Source organism: Meriones unguiculatus, chromosome 4, assembly GCF_030254825.1.
Source record: "Meriones unguiculatus strain TT.TT164.6M chromosome 4, Bangor_MerUng_6.1, whole genome shotgun sequence".
Classification (NCBI taxonomy): domain Eukaryota; kingdom Metazoa; phylum Chordata; class Mammalia; order Rodentia; family Muridae; genus Meriones; species Meriones unguiculatus.
This window is the reverse complement of record NC_083352.1, coordinates 84302697-84322945: the sequence shown is the minus strand read 5'-3', so window position 1 is coordinate 84322945 and position 20249 is coordinate 84302697. Positions and strand designations below refer to the sequence as shown.

Below are 20249 nucleotides of genomic sequence, written 5' to 3'. Positions count from 1 at the left end.
TCAGCATCTTCTTCGATCCCCTGATGGGTGGAGTCTTTCAGAGAAGATTACAAGCGCATGGGTGTCAGTATATGTGGAAGCTAAATGACAGATGGACATAGTCCTGGCTCTTGTCCCTCTGCCTCCTGTGAGAAAACTCTGATGATAAGCAGGAATTTAAAAGGTAAGGCTGATGGAGAGAGAGCAGAATGGACAAGAGCACTTGCTGCTCTTGCAGAGGACTTTAATTCCATTCTCACCACTCATATGTGTCTGACACCCTCTTCAGGCCTCTGAGGGCACTGCAAGCACATGATGAAGACAAAACATTAACACATAAAACGATTTAAAAGTTTTAATGCAATATAATAATAATAATGCCATGGAGATTATAGTCCCATTTTCACTGAGCAGTAATAAGTACTACACAAACACCGGTCAGTCCATCCACTGACAGAAACAGATCAGGAAGGCCCCAGACAGTCCCTCCTGGTCACACTAGATCTGCTGTAGTAAGGATGAATTCCCCCTCATGTATCTCTAAATTGAGTTTTACACACAGCAGGTATCATGTTCCAACAAAACATGGAAGTATTAGCCCAGCCCTCGGAGACAGAGCAAGGAGGGTCAGGAGTTCAAGGTCAGCCTTGCTACATAGTGAATCTGAGGAAAGCCTCAAAAAAGAAAAAAGTTCCTATAAATAAGGAGGAGCCTTTTGGGGTCATTCCTATGGACAATGTCCACATGCACCCCACCCTCCAAGCCAGAAGATGCGGTGGGGGCAGGCTGAAGGACACAGGCGTAGACCCTGAACCAGGAGGCTGGCCCCCTCACCTTCAAACCCGCTCTCTCCTCCTTCGAAAGGTCTCCTGCAGCTGAGGCTGACACTATCACGGTGAATTATCAGCTCCTGGCCCACATATCTTGCACGTGTCCTTTCCTGCCTTGCCCCCGAGACTTCCTCAGAAGGCGCGTGTTAGGCGTGCTGGCTACAAATCCTGTCAGCAAGCAGCAGCAGGATGATGTGTCCAAGCTTAAAATGGATCTCCCGGGGTCTGAAAATTATTACTCTCCCCAACACACGTCCCCTTTGCCGGGCAAACACTCCTTGGCAGGCAGGCTCTGACTTCCAAAAGTTTTCTGAGCTTTTTTGGGGAGTCTGGAACCTTCTGCCGGCCCCACTGGCTAATTCTGGCGTGATTACAATCTGCAGCCAAGGTGATCTGTGTCGGGCCCTCTTCCCCCCGCCCAACAAAGCGAAGCTGATAATCACTTTTTCAGTCTCACGGGAGCCGAACGCTGCGGCGGAAACAGTCTGCGCCCACCATTTCCCCCGGCGAACTTCAGAAATGAAAGGCATTTTGTCTTGTTTGCTGTTTTGCTTTCAACAAAAGACATTGCTTATGGTGAAATTGGTTTAAGCGACCATAGAACTCATTACCACTCAGAGGCTGAGGATTAACGCAGACCAGAAGACTAAGACAGGGTGGGGAGAACCACCGCCTCCTCTCTCCCTTCACTGCTGCTCAGGCTTCCTCAGGGGGAAGGTGGTCACCTGAGGCAATGCAGGTTCCAGGTAAGGAAATCTTGTCTTCCCTTGTCAGAGCTGTCAGTTTTGCTAGAAGCAAAGAGGACATGCTTATGTCTTTATGCAACGACAGAGTGGGGGTGGGGTGTGTGTGGAGAGGAAGCACAGGGCAAGCGTGCATTGCTCAGCTAAGCCCTGGAGCCCCCTGCACAGGACTGGAGCAAGTCACAACTCCATTTGAGGGAAGCCTCACAGCAGCATGGGGAGGTAGCTGATATGGACTGGTCTTTGGCCTGCATGGCCATGTGACTGAGAGGTTCTGAGACACCCTGGCTCAGGTCAACTTGTGACTCCGTGCCTATACCTGTAATTTGCCTGTATTTTTCTCATTGCCCCGACAAAAGCCAGGTTATGGAAGGAAGGGTGTGTTGAGACTGCACTCCATCCTGGTGGGGAAGGCATGGCGGGTGGCCTGAGTGTGAGGCCGCTGTTCACAGGCATCCACAGGGAAGCAGAGGCAGGTGGATGCCGGTGCTCAGCTCATTCTTCTCTTTTTTATTCGGTCTGGGACCCCAGTTCATGGAATGGTGCTGCCCACCTTCAGTGGGGGGATGGGGGAGGTCTTCGCTCCAATGAACCCAGTCTAGATGTCTCCTTTCGGACAAGTGCAGAGGTTTGTCCCAGGTGATTCTAGATGGTTACAGTGTCCTTTCAGGTCCTTAATTAGTCACTCAAAATGATCATTCACTCATGCATGCATCTCAGGAAGGTTTTATGTAGAAAGCTCAGCTCTGGGCAATAGGGAAGCCTCCAGGAGTAAAACAAGCAGCTTGAAATAGACTCAAGAAGTAAGTAACTGACAACATTCATAAAAGATTATGATGCTACAGCACGGTGTGGAAGAATTCCGCAAACGTTATGCCAAAAGAAAGGAAAATGGTCACAAAACTCAAGTGATAGTATATTGAATTAATCCGTTTCTATGAAATGCTCCTAACAGACAAATCCCCAGAAAGAGAAGCCAGGTGAGTGGACTCAGGGAGGAGGGGCGGGGAGTGGAATAGGGAGCTGGTAGCTGAGGAGGAGGTCCTAACTTTGCCTGTGATGGACACCCACCTGTGAACACACTGAGAGCCTTTGAGTGGCTCTCTGACCTTGTGAGCGGGGCCTCCATGTGATGAGGTTAGTCCTTAGCTGGTCCTGTGACTTAGCAAGCAGTACCGATCACGGATCAAGGGGTGGGTGACTTGACTAGGTGCTCTCTGAGCACTTGGAGAGATGGCTCAGAGGAGCGCTCTACAGTGACTTCATGTATTGTGGTGGCCTGCTGTCCTTTGAGAAAAGCAGGGCGACCAGTCCATGCCTTCCCTCACCAGGCTAGATGCTAAGGACTGTCAGGAATAGGAGGTTCTAGAGGCCTTAGAATTGGCAGTGCCACTTCTGTCCCTTCTTTAGGCCAAGCAAGTCACAAAGCAAAACCAAGCTCTGAATAAAATAGGGTTTATGATTCTTACATTTCTTCCTCCCCCCCCCCCCCCACACACAGGGTGCTGGGATTAAAGGTGTGTGCTACCACACCCAGTCACCAGTGTTTATCATTGTTAACCACTTGATCAAGATAAAATCCATATAGCACCCGGTTTGTTCACTTAAAGTGTATATGTGGATGGTATTGAGACAGACTTTTGTAATCCAGGCTAGCCCTGAATTTGCTATAGAGCTAACACTTCAACTCCAACTTCCAGGGCTGTGCTAAGAATACAGGCATGGCCACCAGGCTCAAGTTATGCCTGCTGGGCACTGAACAGGGGGCCTCTGGTACACACCCTACCCACTGAGCCACACCCTCAGCCCCATTACAGCTAACTCTAACGCTTTCTCACTACCCCCAATAGAAACCCTTTTCTGTCGGCCAACTCCCCAGTACTTCCTCCGCAGTCCCCTCTATATTGTCTCAACGGACTGACCTAGTCCACATATTTCAATTAAAATGTAATCAAACAGCGCAGGGACTTGTGATATCTTCTTTGGCTCAGAAGCATTTTCATCCTTACTGTAGCATAGATGACCCCATCATCATTCTTTTCAACCACCACCACGTTACCCATAGCATGGCGTCCATGCTTGGAAGGAGTACACTCTGAAGAGAGGGCCTACCTCCTATAGAGGGGCATCAAGGTCATCTTGACAGGGAACAGGGATACAGGAGGGAGGGGGCTGAAGTAATTTTTGCAAACAAGCCACCCAGCAGTGTACACTTACCAATTCTACCGAACCTGGATGTGCCCTTCCCAAAGTCAATGACTGAGTCAGAATAGGTATGAGGTACCATTTTAGGCAATACCAAAAAAGAAAAAGGAAAAAGAAAAGGAAAAGAAATCCTGCTTGGGAGTATGCCTGAAAGATCCTTACCTCATAGGAATTGTACATAGAGACCTTTTGTCTCTTCCATGGTGTATGGCTTATCTAAACCACCACCACCATCTATATTGTGACTTTTGGGTCTCATATCCACTTCAAAACCTAGGATGAAAATTTGAGACAGGGTCCTTCCAGATTTGATGACATGCACAGACACACACTTGACTATGGTCCTACCCTAATCTGTTAGCTGACACCCCTCTAAGAACAGAGCAATTCTGATAGAGAGGCTTGGGAAAATGCATGAGAAAGCAGAAGCGGAGATTTGAGTGGTATGCCCATAAGCCAAAGAATGCTGACTGAATACTGTTTTCTGATTCTTAGCCTCCAGAATTGAGAGTATATTTCTGCTGTTTTATATATTATTTTAAGTCCTTTCTCTTACTGTGTTGTTTCATTGTATAAAATTTAATCAGACCCTGTATAAGATACAGGTTTGGGAAGAAGAAGATGGCCCTACCTAGGAACCAGCAGGAAAACATTAAAGTTGATGGGGCAAGTGTGAAGGTGTGAAGGATGTGCAGTAATTCAGGCTCCACTTTCCAGGTGGAGCTGGAAGGTCCGACCCACTGCAGGCCAAGGCCCCAGAGGTTTCTAGGGACTCAGATAAATCACTGAAGTCACCATTTCCCAGCTAGGAACTCCCCAATTGCCTAACCAATCATAACAGGTTTGTGCCTGAGGATTTCTGCTCAGCCAATTAAAGGCACTCTTTGTAGCACCCCACCCCCGCCATGTGTCTTAATTGGGGTTACTACTGCTGTGTGGAAACAACATGACCAGAGCAACTTAGTTAGTTTATTTGGCTTATTCTTCCACATCATAGTCCATCACTGAAGGAAGTCAGATCAAGAACTCAAACGAATGGGGGTTGGAGAGATGGCTTAGAGGTTAAGAGCACTGGCTTCTCTTCCAGAGGTCCTGAGTTCAATTCCCAACAACCACATGGTGGATCACAACCATCTGTAACAAGATCTGGTGCCCTCTTCTGGCATGCAAGTATACATGCAGACAGAACATTGTATATATACAAATAAATCTTAAAAAAAAAAAAATCAAACAGAGTAATAGGGCAGAAACCTGGAAGCAGGAGCTGATGCAGAGGCCATGGAGGGATGTTACTTCCTGTCTTGCTTCCCCTGGCTTGTTCAGTCTACCTCATTATAGAACCCAGGACCGCCAGTCTGGGGTGGCACATCAGTAAGAAAATGCCCTACAGCTGGATCTCACCTTAGGCATCTTTTCAGTTGAGGCTTCCTCCTTTCATATGACTCTAGCTGTGTCAATGTGACAGAAGCTATCCAGCATACCCTGTAAAAACCCTTCTCCTACCTGCATCAGAATGCTCCTCCACTGTGCCTAAATCATGATTTTTAGTTTCCTGAGATATTTATTTCCCTGGTGAGGCCTGTTTTGGGTTAGCACAGGTAAAGAAAGACTATAAACAAGGTTAGGACAGCTTCATTGGCAAACCCCTAAACTTTACAATGACAGTCCCTCCTGTCTCCAGGCCCCACCCGCCCCAAGCTTCCCCTCCCTGAAGGGAAGTGACCTTCACTGGAACAGCTGAGGGAAAGCAGCTATCTGATTTCCTCTCTCCTTGCAGAGCCAAGCCCTTTTATCATGAGGAAGAAAATATATGATTTCTCATTTTAAGGGATAATGGGCCATTGATGCCTGCTTTCCATACGTTAAGAGCATATAAAATTTTTTTGAGGAATGGAAGTGAATAACTTGAGGGCTGAACGCAATAAAGTAATTTTCTTTTTTTTTTTTTCTTTTTTTTTTATGGAGCAGTTTGGTTTGAGGTTACACAAAGGGTGTTAATAGTGGGGCAGAGGTTTAATGACTTTAGTCAAGGACAAGAGAATCTTCTTGGGTCACACGGAGTCATTCAGTTACCACAGGCTTGAGGATACTTTTGATAGGAGCTGAATGAGATTGTGAGTGAATGACTATAACATGAGATTTGTGCACAGACACACACACACACACACAAACAGTGAAAGAGGGATGTACCTCCTTTTAAACTCTGTTTTGTTTTTTTTGAGACAGGGTTTCTCTGTATAGCCTTGACTATCTTGGACTTGCTTTGTAGACCAAGCTGAACCGGAACTTACAGAGATCAGCCTGTCTCTGTCCCCGATTGCTGGGATTACAGACGTGTGCCACCGTACCCAGCTGCCCCTCACCCTTTTTTAAAAATAAGAATCCCTTGGCCATCCAGGGATTCCCATGCCTCTGCAGAAGTCGTGAGGTTTAGGTTATTTTGTGAGTCCTCTTTCACTACCAAGGAAAACAAGGGAGAAGAGGTGTATTTTGACTCCTGGTTTCAGAGGTATTTATTCTGAGTTCAGTGGATGCACTGCTGTGGGCCTGGAACATCACAGCAGCAGGTGCCTGTGACAGCCTGGTAGACAAAAGGCAAAAACAGAGAAGCAGGGTGCAAGGATAAGCTATGTCTCTCAAAGACACCACCCCCATGGGCATACTTCCTCCTTGCAGGCCATTCAGCTCTGAGCTCATTGGGCTAACCTGATGAGGAAGGCACCTTCCTGGAACAATTGCCTTTCAACAGCGCCACCTGCTGGGCGCCAAGCTTTCAACACATGCATCGCTCGGGGCCACTCCAGTTCCAGTCCTCACACACCATCTAGAGAAGAGGAGGGCCCAGCGCAGGCCTTTCAGGGTGATTTTGTCCTACTTTTCTTGGGACTTGGGAAGTGCGGGTGTATAGAGCAGCTAATCTCATTTCTGAAGGATAAACCCACCATGAAGCCGGAATCCATGGACAATTAACTCATGGTGAGACTTGGATTGTGAGCCAGGGTCTTACCTGGAGCTCGATGTGTAGACCAGGCTAGCCTGGAACTCACCAAGATCCACCTGCCTCTACCTCAGGTGTGCACTACAATGCCAGGCCCATGCTGAGACTTTTTACAGCCTCCTTAACTTTCTTTCCAACTTGAAGACTCCAGTTGCATTTCCTGACTAATACCTCAAAATGTTTGGCTGTGATCAGCACTTCTGGACTTTGATCAGACTTCCAGACTTCTCCATTACTTAGCTTAAGTACCCCGAAGGCAGCACTTTCTTATCTATTTGAGTCCTTAGTGGAGATGGGGAGTGTGTGAAACATCGAATTTTCCATCAGCCTTGAGTTTCACCCTAGCTGCAACTGGCTCCCAGGGAAAGAGATCGATGGGAAAGTAATTAAGGACCATGTAGTACTGAGGACATAATCGTGGAGGGAGGACCTCAGAAAACAGTTCTCAGAAGTTCCGGTAGGCAAACGGGTGGGTGATTCATCAGCCACAGAGGCCTGGGGAGGTTGCTTTGCAGGGCTGTTGATACCGTGATTGGTGGAATTAGATACCAGGGTGGAGTGTGTGGGTCCAGTCCACAACCCTATCTGGGGGGTGTCTAGTTCTCTGTAATCAGCATGCAGATCAGTAAGGGAAGCGTCTCCAGCACAGCACCCTGCCTCAGGCTATGCTGACTGCTATTCAGTAGGTGTTCCCCCCACTGAACTGCAGAGATACACGTTCAGGGGTGAGGTAAATACAGTGTCCTCGGTATTGCTTGGGAAGGAACCCCTCTGCCTGGCTTTGCCCTTTCATTTGGAAATACTGCTGTCAGGTAGGCCCATGGCTATGAAGGGCAGTGTGGCGTCTCTGCAGTGGACTCAGAGCTCCAGAAGTTGGAGACTTTAGGGCTGCTTACTAGGTTCACTTCAATGCAGTGTCCTGCCTTGAGCACTTGAGGCTATCCAATCAGCAAACTCCAAATCTGCTTTTAATTCTTTGTGAGGCTGTCAAGGCTGACTCCCCCAGCAGATACCCCAGCCATGTGTAAGGGTCCTTGTTCCCACATCCATCACGAGCAATTATTTTCTGGATAGTCCTTAGCCCTTCCAGCTGGGTTAAGACAGGATCTCACTGTGGATTTGCTTTTTCATGTAGTCAGGTATTTGGAGCTGGGACAGGCTATAGAAAGAATTTCTTGGTGACTTGGTGGTCGCATGGCCCCCACGTGTCACCTGCTCAGCTCTCCAATGCTGCTATCTGCTTCCTAACCATAGTCCATTCACTTTGTCCTTCAAATAGACCTAACATGTTAGAAATTCTCTCTGCTGGGTGAACTCTTCCTTCAGAAAGGAAAACTGAGGAAGCCAATGCCCAGACACAGCCCGTGTCTCCTGAAGTCCCCCTTTACCACCTCGCCTCTGATTTCCCAAGGGGCACCAACTGCTAACGATACTGTACCACGTGCTTTGGTCTGACCCACTGTTTGCTGAAGGTCCATCTCCCTTGCCTCTAACTAAACTTCCAGGGCTTGGGACTTTATCCTTCTTGAAAATTTCATGGCAACTGGCTCTTGTGAAAATCTGAGCAGATAAGTATAGAAATAAGGGAGGCCATGGGTTTTCGTTACCTGTCCTCACTGCTGTGACCTGACACAACTTAGGATATGAGGGTCTAAGTTTTGGCTTACAACTTTAGGAAACAGTATGTTATAGTGGGAAAGGTGTCTTGGTATCTCTTCCTGGTGCTGTGGTAACAAAGCAAAGGGGTTTGGCGTGGTTCATGGCTCCAGACTGCTGTCTGTAAAGGAAGTTAAGTTGCAGGAGCTCAAAGCAGCTGGTCATATCATATCAGGTTGGTGTACAGGATTTTTATGTGTCTGAGTGTTTGCCCGCATGTATGTGTACCATGTGGGTCCCTGGAACCCATGGAGACCAGTAAGAGGGTATCAGATCTCTTGGAAGTGGAGTTACAAGTGGTTGTAAGCTGCCATGTTGAGTGCTGGAAAACAAACCCAGGTCATCTGCAAGAGAAGCAAGTGCTCTTAACTGCTGGGCCATCCTTCCTCCCTCTTTCTCATTTCCAGTATCGTAGCCCAGGGACTGAGGCCACCCACAGCGGATGGGTTTTCCCATCTCAACCTAATCAAGAGAATCCTCCCAAAGACATGCTAGAAGCTTAATAATCCACCATAGTCCTTAAGGCTCAGCTCCCAGATGACTCTAGATCCTATTAGTTCTAACTATCAGAGGGTCTGGAGGTGGGCGACTTTATGGCAGGAAGTAGGTGTGTGGCAGCTTCCTGACACATGGCTAGACCAGGAGAGGACAGTAGGATCAATGCAGGGCCTATCACCCTCAAGCTCTGACATCCCAGAGGCTCTGAAGTCTCCTTCAACAGTGCCATTAGCTGCAGACCAAGTGTTTAGGCTTATGAGTCTGTGGGGGCCACTTCACATCCACACGACAGATAATAAGCAAATGAGTCTATACCCACCATCTTCTGTTGTTTACTGGGTTAATGATGCCCACCCACAGTCATTGGGCAAAAGCAGCAAGACGATGTCAACACTAAGTTTTGGGAGCAAGCACACCATCAGTGCAAACTTATCAGATGCAGGTGAAGCCTGTGTCCCATCAGCCACTCTCTTCCACAGCATTGGGTCTGTTTCCTAATTCCCCTAAAAGAAACCTTTTCCTATAATGAATCCATCTTGTCTTATTCATGCAAAGCCACTTGAACAAGCAGGGCCTGAGAGCCACACTGCCTCCCTGTGCAGACCCTTTGTGTAGATTCAAAATTCATCTAGCCTCCCTCTCCCAGACTTGAGTCCCCTGAGAAGTGCCCATGACAAAGGAACCCATCCCCCAATGTCCATCTCTTTCTGTCTTTAATCTCTGTACTTGCCAAAAACACATTTGCTCTCCTTTGGGGCTCTCTTCAGCTGAAGTGATTTAAAAACAAAGAAACCTCTGAAGGATATCCAGTGTCTGCTGTAACAAAAAACAAAAATAGCCCAGGACTATGCATCTTGGCTTGATTGGGTGGGAAACTTAGCAGGACCTTCAAGCTTGGGGGTTGCAAGGTCCCAGCTCAAGCCAGACAGCACAGGACTGGACGAGAACCAGTTATTCACAAAGATCCACCCTGATCAAGCTCCGGGCCTCTGCAGAAGCCACTGAGTGAAGGATATGCTAGCTTTCCGGCTAGACGTGGGGCAGGATGTGAGCAACCCAGGTGTTGGTTGACTTGCTGGCACTGTGACAAAGCACTTGAAGTCTGGAGGTTTCTTTTAGGTCACTTTGGAGAAATTGCTCAGATCATTTCTGAGAAGCAGAGGACTCAAAATTCCAGTGTCCCTTCAAGGGCATGCTCCAATGACCTAGCTTCCTCACCTAGATTGCACCTGAATCTAGATTGCACCACCCAAGAAGAGGCTGACATCCATACACACTACTGAGGGGCTGTCCAGATTCAGACCAAGGCACTGGGTGGTCACTCTGACAACTCTTTAAAGACGCCAAGAGAAAACACACTGTTGGGGATGGGGAATGGTGAGTGAAACTCTTTAAAGATGCCAAGAGAAAACACACTGTTGGGGGTGGGGAATGGTGAGTGACAGAAAGTAGGCCATGAGAAGAATCTTGGAAATCCTGAAAAATTGAGGATTCACCCAGTGTCAGTCAGTGAATGCCATGTCTGAGTGACTGTAACAGCCACAGAAAAGACCTGGAGATAAAAGCAGTTAGATATGTCACTTGGTCTAAATGTGGGGTTTATATGGGTCTTGAAAGAAACATAGTGCAAAAGCTAGTTAAGTTAGGAGCTGGGCTTTGACCTCCCCCCTCCCCCCCAGGGAGGAGCAGCCTTGCTAGGCCACAGAGGAGGACTTTGCAGCCAGTCCTGAAGATACCTGATATACCAGTATCAGATGTAAGGGGAGGAGGTTCTCCCTTATCAGTCGACTTGGAAAGGGGCAGGGAGGAGATGAGGGTGGGATTGGGAGGGAAAGAGGGAGTGGGATACAGCATACAGCAGGGATACAAAGTTAACAAACTGTAACTAATATTAAAAAATAAAAATTAAAAAAAAGTTAGGATCTGGGACTGGGGCTAGAGCTCAGTTGGTAGAGAAGTTTCCTGGGATGTACAAGGGGTTCTATCCCCAGCACTGTCTAAGTGGGATGTAGTGATACATGTTTGTGATCCTAACACTCAGGTCATGAATGAAGTCAATGAGATCAGAAGTTCAAGGTCATCCTCAGTCTCAGAGTTTGAGGCAAGCCTTGGCTTGATACAAGCCTGTATCAAAGAAAAACCTACACAAAATGTGAGTCAATTGCCAACTGGGATAGTTTGTGATTTTTTTTCTTTTAATGGTACTATGGGGCTAACAAGGATTGATTGTGGGTATCGTAGGGTCTCTAGAGCACTCACCTTTTTCTACGATTTTACTGTATATTATGTGTATGCACGCAGTACTCAGAGGCCAGAAGTGGGCATCAGATCCCCAGTAGCTGGAGTTAGAAGTTGTGAGCTGTCCTGTGGATACTGGGAATTGAACTCAGATCCTCTGGAAGAGCAGCCAGTTCTTAACTGCTGAGCCACCTCTCCAACTCCTATTTATAGTGTTATGACAGGATCTCACTCTACAGAACAGGTTGGTCTAGAACTCACTGTGAAATCCAAACTAGCCTTGAACTTACTGCAATCCTCCTGAGTGTTGAGACCACAGGTGTGATCACCACAGCCAGCTAATTCCTTACTGTCCTGAGGGAAGTAAGAAGTTCTGCCTCTATTAGCACACTGACTTCCCAGACAGATCCATGACACAACTTTTATACTTGTGCTTTAAATACAGCATCAGGTATTATAATCTAGGTTAGAATTTACTCAATTCATGATACTAAAACATGATTTTGAAATGTTGTTCGGTTGAACATGAAAACATTGGCACTATTGTGAATGCAGGTTCTGTTTTTTAGAAAAACAACACTTAAGATATTAATGAACTCAAGTTTTTGAACTTTCTAAATGATTTATTTTTATTTTATGTACATCTGTGAGACTGGAACTGGATTTACAGACACTTGTGGGCTGTCATGTGAATGCTGGGAATTGAAACTAGGTCCTTTGGAAGAGGAGCCAGTGCTCTTAACAGATGAGCCACCTCTCCAGCCCCAACACAATTTTTTTTTTAAGATTTATTTTTTAATGTATATGTATGTGTGAGTAAATGCCACAGGGGCAGGTTATCTATACAAGCCAGGAGGGGGCATCAGATCCCCTAGATCTGAGCTTACAGATAGTTGTGAGATGCTGAGAATTGAACCTCGACTCTAAAAGAGCAGCCAGTGTTCTTAACCTCTGAGCCATCTCTCCAGCTCCAATACAATTTTTAACTAACATGGGTAACACAGAGAAAGGCTCTGGCTGTCACTAACACCCATTTTCCTTTTTCTTCCTCTGCATCTTTCCAAACCCCAGCTCTAAGGCACTGTCACAGGCAAGAGAGCTCGAGGCTCTTCAGTCACACTTCTCCCAAGCTGAGGGAGCCTCTCTACAGGGAAACCAGGCACAATGGCCAGTCATCTTCCAAGTTTTCAGTGTGTGTCTCCAGCCCACAGAAGGGGTTGTGTGTGTGTGTGTGGTTGTAAGGGGTTGAACTACCTGTTAACCATTACAGGGTAACGGATAAATAGCATCCTAACCCAGAACCTTTAGGTGTTCCCATACATGGAGAGCACCTGTACTTTCATCACAGATTTTTAGCTTTATGTCAAAACTTCACCAAAGCACTTTGCTCCTTTTGCGTATTCAACTAGATTTCAGAATTGTCTGAGTCTTTGAAGAGCTATTGTAAGTGCCCTACATGGGACTGAATGGGGTTTTGAAAATGGAAGATCTTACTGTTTTTGCTCAGTCAGATTTGAATTTTAATCAGGTTGTTATCCAGACAATGGATCTTCAGGAACCTTAAATTTCAGGAGCTTTTAGCAAGCTATAATAGTTAAAGTGTGTCTGCCTCTTTGTGTTAGAGGGAGGTAGAGTGAAAAGCGGTGGTACGCAGTACAGAAACTTCTCCACAGACGCACAGATTGGGATGGGGATATCGATGACTCTCCAGCAAAGTAATGGGGGTGAGGGGGTGACATCACAGCATCCTGCTTTGAATTTTACAACAAGAGTCTTCAGGCAGAGTTCCCATATTTAACTAGATAAATACATATTCTGAGTCACAATGGGCTAAGCTAAGATGGCTTGCAATTTTACTGGAGCTCAATTTGCTCACACAGAGAGGTGATGGCTTGACAGGCTTTGCTACATAAGAGTGAACTGTGAAGAAAAGTAAAAAGAATTTATGTGTAAAAACAAAGTGTGCGTACACAAGCCTGTGCTAGTGCCCATGACAGGTAGTTGTGAGCGCTGAATGTGGGTACTAGGAACAACTCAGGTCCTCTGCAGGAGCTGAATACACTTTTCATCTCTGAGCCATCTGTCCAGTGATTCAAACTATTCCCTCCCCCATGGGTTTTTGTTTTGTTTGTTTTTTGTTTTTAGATAAGGTTTCTTTGTGTAGTCCTGGCTGTCCTAGACCTCACTCCATAGACCAGGCTGACAGGGAACTCAGAGGTCTACCTGCCTCTGGCTCCTGACTGCTGGGATGGAAGGCATATGGCCAAACTGTTCCTTTATACAAACATCAGTGGCACATTATTACAGACAAACAACTGTGGAACTAATGGGAGGACACATATATGCCAAGGGCAATTAGCCTGCTTTGGACCTGTAAAAACTTGTATTTACATAAATATAACATCAATATAAAGACATCCTGATGGCAATGATAGCATCAGTATAATGTGTACAGATGAGACTCGTGAGTCAAATGTTTATTTTTGAAAATGTCTCCTGAATAGGTCTTACAGGTCCACCAAGGTTGTAAAGTAGACTTGTTACTCCTTAAAAATACCACATATGGGCCTGGAAACATGGTTTAGCACTGAAGGACCCTTCCAGAAGACCTGTATTCAACTCCCAACACTCACATGTCAGCTTACAACTGCAACCTCAGTCCCAACTCTTTCATCTGGAGGTAGAGGCAGATGGATCTTTTAGTTTGAGGACAGTCTGGTCTAAAAACGACTTCTAAGAAAACCATATACATAGACTGTCTCAAAAAAATAAATAAAAATCATAAATAAATAAAATATATTTTTTTCTTAAATACCAGGTATGGGTGGTGGGATTATGACTTGCCTATAATCTGGAACTTGGGAAGACTGAAGGAGTGTGACTGCCATGAGAGGTCATCCTAGGCTACCTAGCAGTCTCTTGGCCAGTCTGGACTACAGAGTAATAAATACTCTGACTCAAAAAAAAAAAAAAAAGGCTGAGTTTGGTGAGTTCTTGGCAGTAGAAGCAGGAGAATTGCTGCAAGTTACAGGCCAGCCTAGGCTACATACTGATGTACAGGCCAGCTTGGGCTACAGAGGGAGACAACCCCACGCCCATCATGGCACAAAGAGAAAAAAAAATTTTTTTTTCTGAGATCATTAGTAAATTCTATCATTTGTAATTGGCAGTTGCATCTGTACGGTTCTGATTTATTTTCAAAGCTCTTCCTTTTAAGTGTCTTACTTTGGACAGCCAAACCAAGTGTTTTACTTGGAAAAGAAATTTCCAGCTCTTCAGACTAGGCTGCTCAGCAACTGTGTCCCTGACCCTTCCCCTGGCGTGGGGGGTTCCCACTGAGTTCATTTCCTGAGCTCTGTCCAGTTTGATGAGCAGGCTGTATGGTGCTTCTTCTAGGGATGTAGTGGGAAGTACATCCAGGAACCCCTCTAGGGGTGCACGCTCCCCATCAGACATGGCACAACCAACCCAAGTGCATTGCTTCACACTCAGTCTACCCTTACACTTTAGATTTCCCTTTCTGCCAATAGGGTAAGTCTAATCTCGGCCAGATCACACCAGTCTGGTCAAAACCACCCAGGGGGTCTCAGCTTATTTGGAAAGCTCCTGGCAGCCACTGGTGCAGACTGCTAACATTTGGGGCAAGAGAATGTATTTAGTATCTGTGCTCACGGTTCTTCATCCCTCCTGTCCTGAGGTCACTGGGCTGGCTTGCTGATCTCAGCCTCTGGTCAGATCATAGACAGGCACAAGGGATGGGAACAGAGAAGATGAGACCACACTAAATGGGGTCTTCTGGATGAACTTCTCACAGGGTAAGAGCAGTCCTTAATGGGTGTAGGATGTCATGGGTTTGCTTGATTGGAGTGATATAAATCATCATAATGTGAGTCTGCCCAAGACAGAGAAATTTATGGCATTGCTCTACACTGACACAAAGCTTTCCATTACGCAGGCTCTCGAGGGAGTTGGGCAAAGGGTCTTCCTGTGGCTGCTGGGCTTTTCAATGTCAGCCAGTTATGCTCTATGCCCAGTGTCCAGTGGGAGGCAGCTACTCCATACTCTGTCAACCACTGACATCTGTCTCCCACCCAAAGCAGCAAGTGATGGGAGCTGAGATGAATGTGGGAGGGGTCACAATCCAACCCAGCTCCTTCTCAGGCCCCTGGAAGCCACCTTGACCCAATTCCCCAAGGTCTTGAGAAGGCTGCATTTTTTGTTTGTTTTGTTTTTCAACACAGGGTTTTGTAGACTTGGCTGTCCTGGAACTCACAGAGATCCACTGCCTCTGGCTCCCCGAGTACTGGGATTACAGGTGTGTGCCACTGTGCCCAGCTTGGCTGCGTTTTTTTAAACGTATAATGCGCTGATCTTCAAAGTTCAAGCACACACATAATTTCCTTGCTTATAAATAGATAGCTGTCTGCTGCCCTGCCCCTGTCCAGCATTACTGTTAGAAGAGCACACTTTGCCCCATAACTCGCTTGTGTGCGGATGTCCCTGATGCCAAGACCCATCTTTTAAATTTTGTGTAGGGGTATTTTACCTGCATGTCTGTGCATCACATGCATGCAGTACCCATGGAGACCAGAAGAGGGAGTCAGATCATCTAGAAGTTACAGATGATTGTGAGCCACTGTGCTGTTGCTGAGAACCCACAAGATCATCTCCCCTTTCAAACTTGGGATGGAAGGCAAAAAGTTGAATTCCTACTTTGTGGTCAAATGGCATCAGATGTGTGAGCCATTTCAACAGCTCCAATTCCCTGTTTTTAAAAAAGAAGTATAGGGGGCTCAGAAGCTAAAAGCACTTGTTGCTCTTGCTGTGGACCCTACAGAGACCATTCTCATACAAACTACTATAGACCCTTTCTGGCTCTTCTCTAGCTGCTGTAACCTCTTCCCAGGACCCCACATAGTACAGGGTACTAATGAATCGCTGAAGGACAGGCACCTAGGCTCATCTGTCCAAGATGAAGATAAACAGGAAACTGAATGCACACTTACACATCATTATGATCAGGTAGAAGACATCTCTTTAAGCCTTGTGAAAATGAGAAATTAGGTCTGAGTTCTAGAGGGGAAAATAAAGATAAACGGCTGGGGGGATTAATATATAAAATGTCTCAACGATAAGTGAGGGCAGAGCTAGGGAAATGGTAGCTAAACCCTTTCCATCACAGTCCTGAGGCCCAGGATCTGTCCTGCCCCCTTCAGTATTCATGTGCCAAACAGGCACAAAAAGGCAGATGTCGATCTCATGGACCTTAGCCCTTGGTGCTTGTGGCATGGACTATCACCACAGGGCCTACTAATCAGGCTACCTACCTTAGATCAGAGCTGTCTTTCACCTTTGGCTTGGAGAGACTCAGTAAAGCAGACAGACACGGTCCAGGGTCAGAACGCCTCCCTCTGGTATCACAACAGTGCAGTAACTTGGAGATGAGCACACCCTTGGTATACTACAGACCCAGCTTGGTATCACTTGTCTCCTTCATCCTTTTGTGTATCTGATGTTTTATTCAGCCTACCACCTATGTCTAACATTCCCTTTAAAAGACCTCATTCCCAAAGAACAAGCTGTTAGATCTTAATACTTTAAAATAGCCACGGAAGTGATCTGTTCTTCTGAGAATCCACATAAGATGCTTGGAGAGTCAACAGCACAGATACATCCCAAGAGTTGCATGAAGGGTGTACTTGGCACTGAGTGAAGCAAGCTACAGTGTGAGACTGGGATACTTTGTTGCCTCAGATTGAGAAATGACATTTTGAAAGGGTCTTCAAATCCTGCAGCTGGCAGTGTTTTTCTGCACACACACCCCCTTCCCAAGAGGCAACAGCAACCTGTGGACATTAAGCTGTGACATGGTCTAGTGTCCTGATGTGTGGAACCTTGTAGCAAAAACAAAGTAGACATGGCCATGGTCTCCTCAAGTATCACCAACTGCAGCCCTGAGGAACCAAGCACCTTGGAAGAAGCTGGTTTTATAAAACTCTCTCTGCTTCTGCCTCAGGCTCTGGGTACACAGAGTTCCCCAGCCACATCTCATGAAAAGTTGGTATGTATTCACAGACACTAGCTGAGGTAACACAGCACTCAGGGCAGACACAGCTTTAGAAACCCAAACAGTACAGCTCAGTTTGTGTTTATTCAACTGCTTGTTTAGAACTGCAGCTCAAACTGACTGCTGATGAAGGTCAAGGCTTAGGACTACCACTTGCTCTTCCACAGCCAGGTCCCACAAGGTCCCAGTACATCTTCTGCAGACAACCAGGACTGGAGGTGAATCAGGTATCCATCATGCTCCTTCCCAGGTTTGACTAACAAGCCAGATCATTTTCAAACCTGGGCAGCATGGTGAGAGAAAGCCACTCAGTCTGCTCAGTTCCAGGCACCCACCCCCAGCCAGCAACCTGTGGGTGCTATGGCAACTCCCATCACTGGCTGCTGCCTATCTCCAGCTGGAGGTGCCACTCACAGAGTGTGGCTAGTACTGAAGCCAGCACCACTGGGTCTCATTTGAATGATGAATGCTCTTACCACTCAGCAAACTCAGAGGTTAAAACCACACCCCGGGAGCTCCGAAACAGATCACACAGGCCCTTTCTATCACACCCAGGTCCCTTGCCCAGCTGCCACTCTCGTCTGACTGAGAGTGCTCCTTGGGTGGTCACGGAGCTGGGGAGGCCATAGCTACCTATGACCCACTCACACCCTGTGTGTCTAGAATACACACAGTGGAGGCAGAGTTCCTTCTCTGTGACCTTCTTTTGTGGAAATAAGATCCAATGAAGAAAACCAACTCTGAAAAAGTTACAAGTTTTACCTGGGGTCGGGGTTTGCATATATTCCATCTGTGTATAGGTTAGGGAATAACTCAGGAAAATTGGTTCTTTCCTTCTGTTGTGTTTGCAAATCTCAAGCTTGGTGACAAGTACCTTTCTTTACCTGCTGGGCACTCTCACCAGACCAAGAAAGCCTACATTGTGACAGAAGGAGGTTAATGACTTCAGCACCTAGCTTCTCTTAAGACAAGCTAAGCTCTGAGGAACTACCTCCCTTCTAAGCCAAAAGGGGTATGGTGGATGGTTTTCATCCTGAAGCCTTTCTACCTGGTGTGTGAGGGAGGCAAAGACCGAAGGGTTTCTGTCTGTGGGGTTTCTTTCAGAAGTGTACTTGAATACTGTGGCTCTAGTGCTTGGCCAGAGGAATGAAAGGCTGAGCTGGCAGCAGCTTCTGCCATGAAATGAACCTGTAAGGGGTATGCTGAACTAATGCAGAACATGGAGAAATCACCCAGGAAGCTCTTAGTGCCATGTCTGAGAAGCTTTTATAAAATTATACAAAACACAGCAACACACAAACAGCTTAGTTGACAAACTCAGAACCCTGGATATGTCAGTAACAATACAAAGGTGGGCGAATAGCCCAACAGCTCCCGTATTTTCCCACTCACCACCCGCCTCCAGCCTCACTGCTACACAAAGTTCTAGGAAAAGATCTGCCTGGTATAGTTTCCAATGTCCTGCCAGCTGCTGTCTGGTTTCGGCAAGAACATGGTGTCCTCAATTATCACTGATGCATGTGCTTAAAAAAGCAGATCAGTAGTTCAAGAGCTAAGTGCTGCTGACTATGGTGACAGACATCTGAATCTCAGCACTGGGTAGGCAGACAGAAGGTAGCCCGAAGTGTGAGGCCAGCCTAGTCTAAGAAGATCTTTGCTACCTCAGCCAACAAAACCTACTTTCTGAGCAGATGAGTCTAAACTTATGACCCACAAAGGCCTTGGCATCAGCAAGACCTGTGACAAAAGACCATGAATGAATGGAACAGATGCAGCTCCTATAGCCCTCATGCCTTCAATCACAGTTTCATGTCTAAAGAGAATCATCGTACCCCTTGATGGCAGTGCTTGCTAATCTTAAAGAAAGGAGATGCTATGAGGAAGAAGTAACAGTGTTGGTAAGGAACAGGATGCCAACAGCAGAATACTGGCTGCCCAAAACTCTAAAGGAGGAAGCATGGCTGGCTCAGGACTTGCAGAGACCTTCAATGAGAAAAGCCACGTTCTCATCTCCCGACAGGCCCAGTATACATGAGACAGACCACAGTAAGGCACTCACCACGCTCATTGGGCACAAGGAGGGAGAAGCCAGTCCAAACAACATGCAAGTTCAGAAGTTGGGACACCAACACTCTGGCCTCAACCTGCCTGCTGGTAGTGCCCTGGTGGCTAGCAGGCCCTGAGGCCTTACAGTCTGCAGAACCTGTAAGCATGCTGGCTTGCTGCATCAGGTCCTCGTGTTGGCTGGCCCCCCATCCGCCCTGGCTCGCTGGCGGTCGTACTTCACAGACACGATGAGGAAGAGCAGCAATGTAGCTCCCTGGATGGCAGCCAACAGGAAGAAGTAGTAATGCAGATGACAGCTGTTGATATTCCCTAGGAATGAACAGACAACTCCTGTTGAGTGTACTCCACAGATGGGACACCTTCACACTGGCTTTTGGCCACCTAAGAGGGCACTAGCCACCTCTCTCCCATCCTGGAGGGAGAGAAGGCAGTTCTCCTGGTCCCAGCTCTGATTATGAGGAAGGCTTATGAGGCTGGGTGTCAGCTCAGGCCTCTCAGAGATGTTCCTGAGGTGACCTACACTATCTCCCCCACAGAGAAAATCTGCAAGAGAAGTTCCCTGTGCTTCTGCCCCTGACAGTATCTACGGCACGCCATTCACAGCTGCTTACATTCAGCCCAGAGTGACATTCCTGAGGATGGACTAAACCCATACCTCATTTCTCTTAACAAATGGAACACAAGTTTGCCCTTGTTCTGTTTCCAGCTCTGCCGTGCTCCCTCATGGCCAGTTACACACCCATTCTCCAGAACCTGTCTCTTCTGCTACTACAAGGGACAGGTCTTTGACTCGACTATGACGAGGTAGCATCATCTTATGTGCAGTGTTGAAGCTGGCAAGGCGAGTGGACAGACAGTGTGATTATGTCCACACTGTCAGCCCCAAGCAGAAAGCACAGCTTACTAGACCCAGCCTCACTTGGGAATGTGCAGAAAATTCAAACATGTGCCCATCACCAAAAAAGGCA

The 20249-nt window shown here is 46.8% G+C and overlaps 1 protein-coding gene across 2 annotated transcripts in view; it reads right to left on the bottom strand.

The window, feature by feature from the left end:
• Nucleotides 1-319: 319 nt before the first annotated feature.
• The window catches only part of Slc15a4 (solute carrier family 15 member 4), a 50846-nt gene continuing 30916 nt past the window's right edge, over nt 320-20249 (bottom strand). For both annotated transcript variants that reach the window (XM_060382293.1, XM_060382294.1), the window contains exon 9: nt 320-19590. In XM_060382293.1, coding sequence (XP_060238276.1) covers nt 19442-19590 — 149 coding nt within the window. In that variant the 3' untranslated portion in view covers nt 320-19441. The remainder of the gene's footprint in view (nt 19591-20249) is intronic.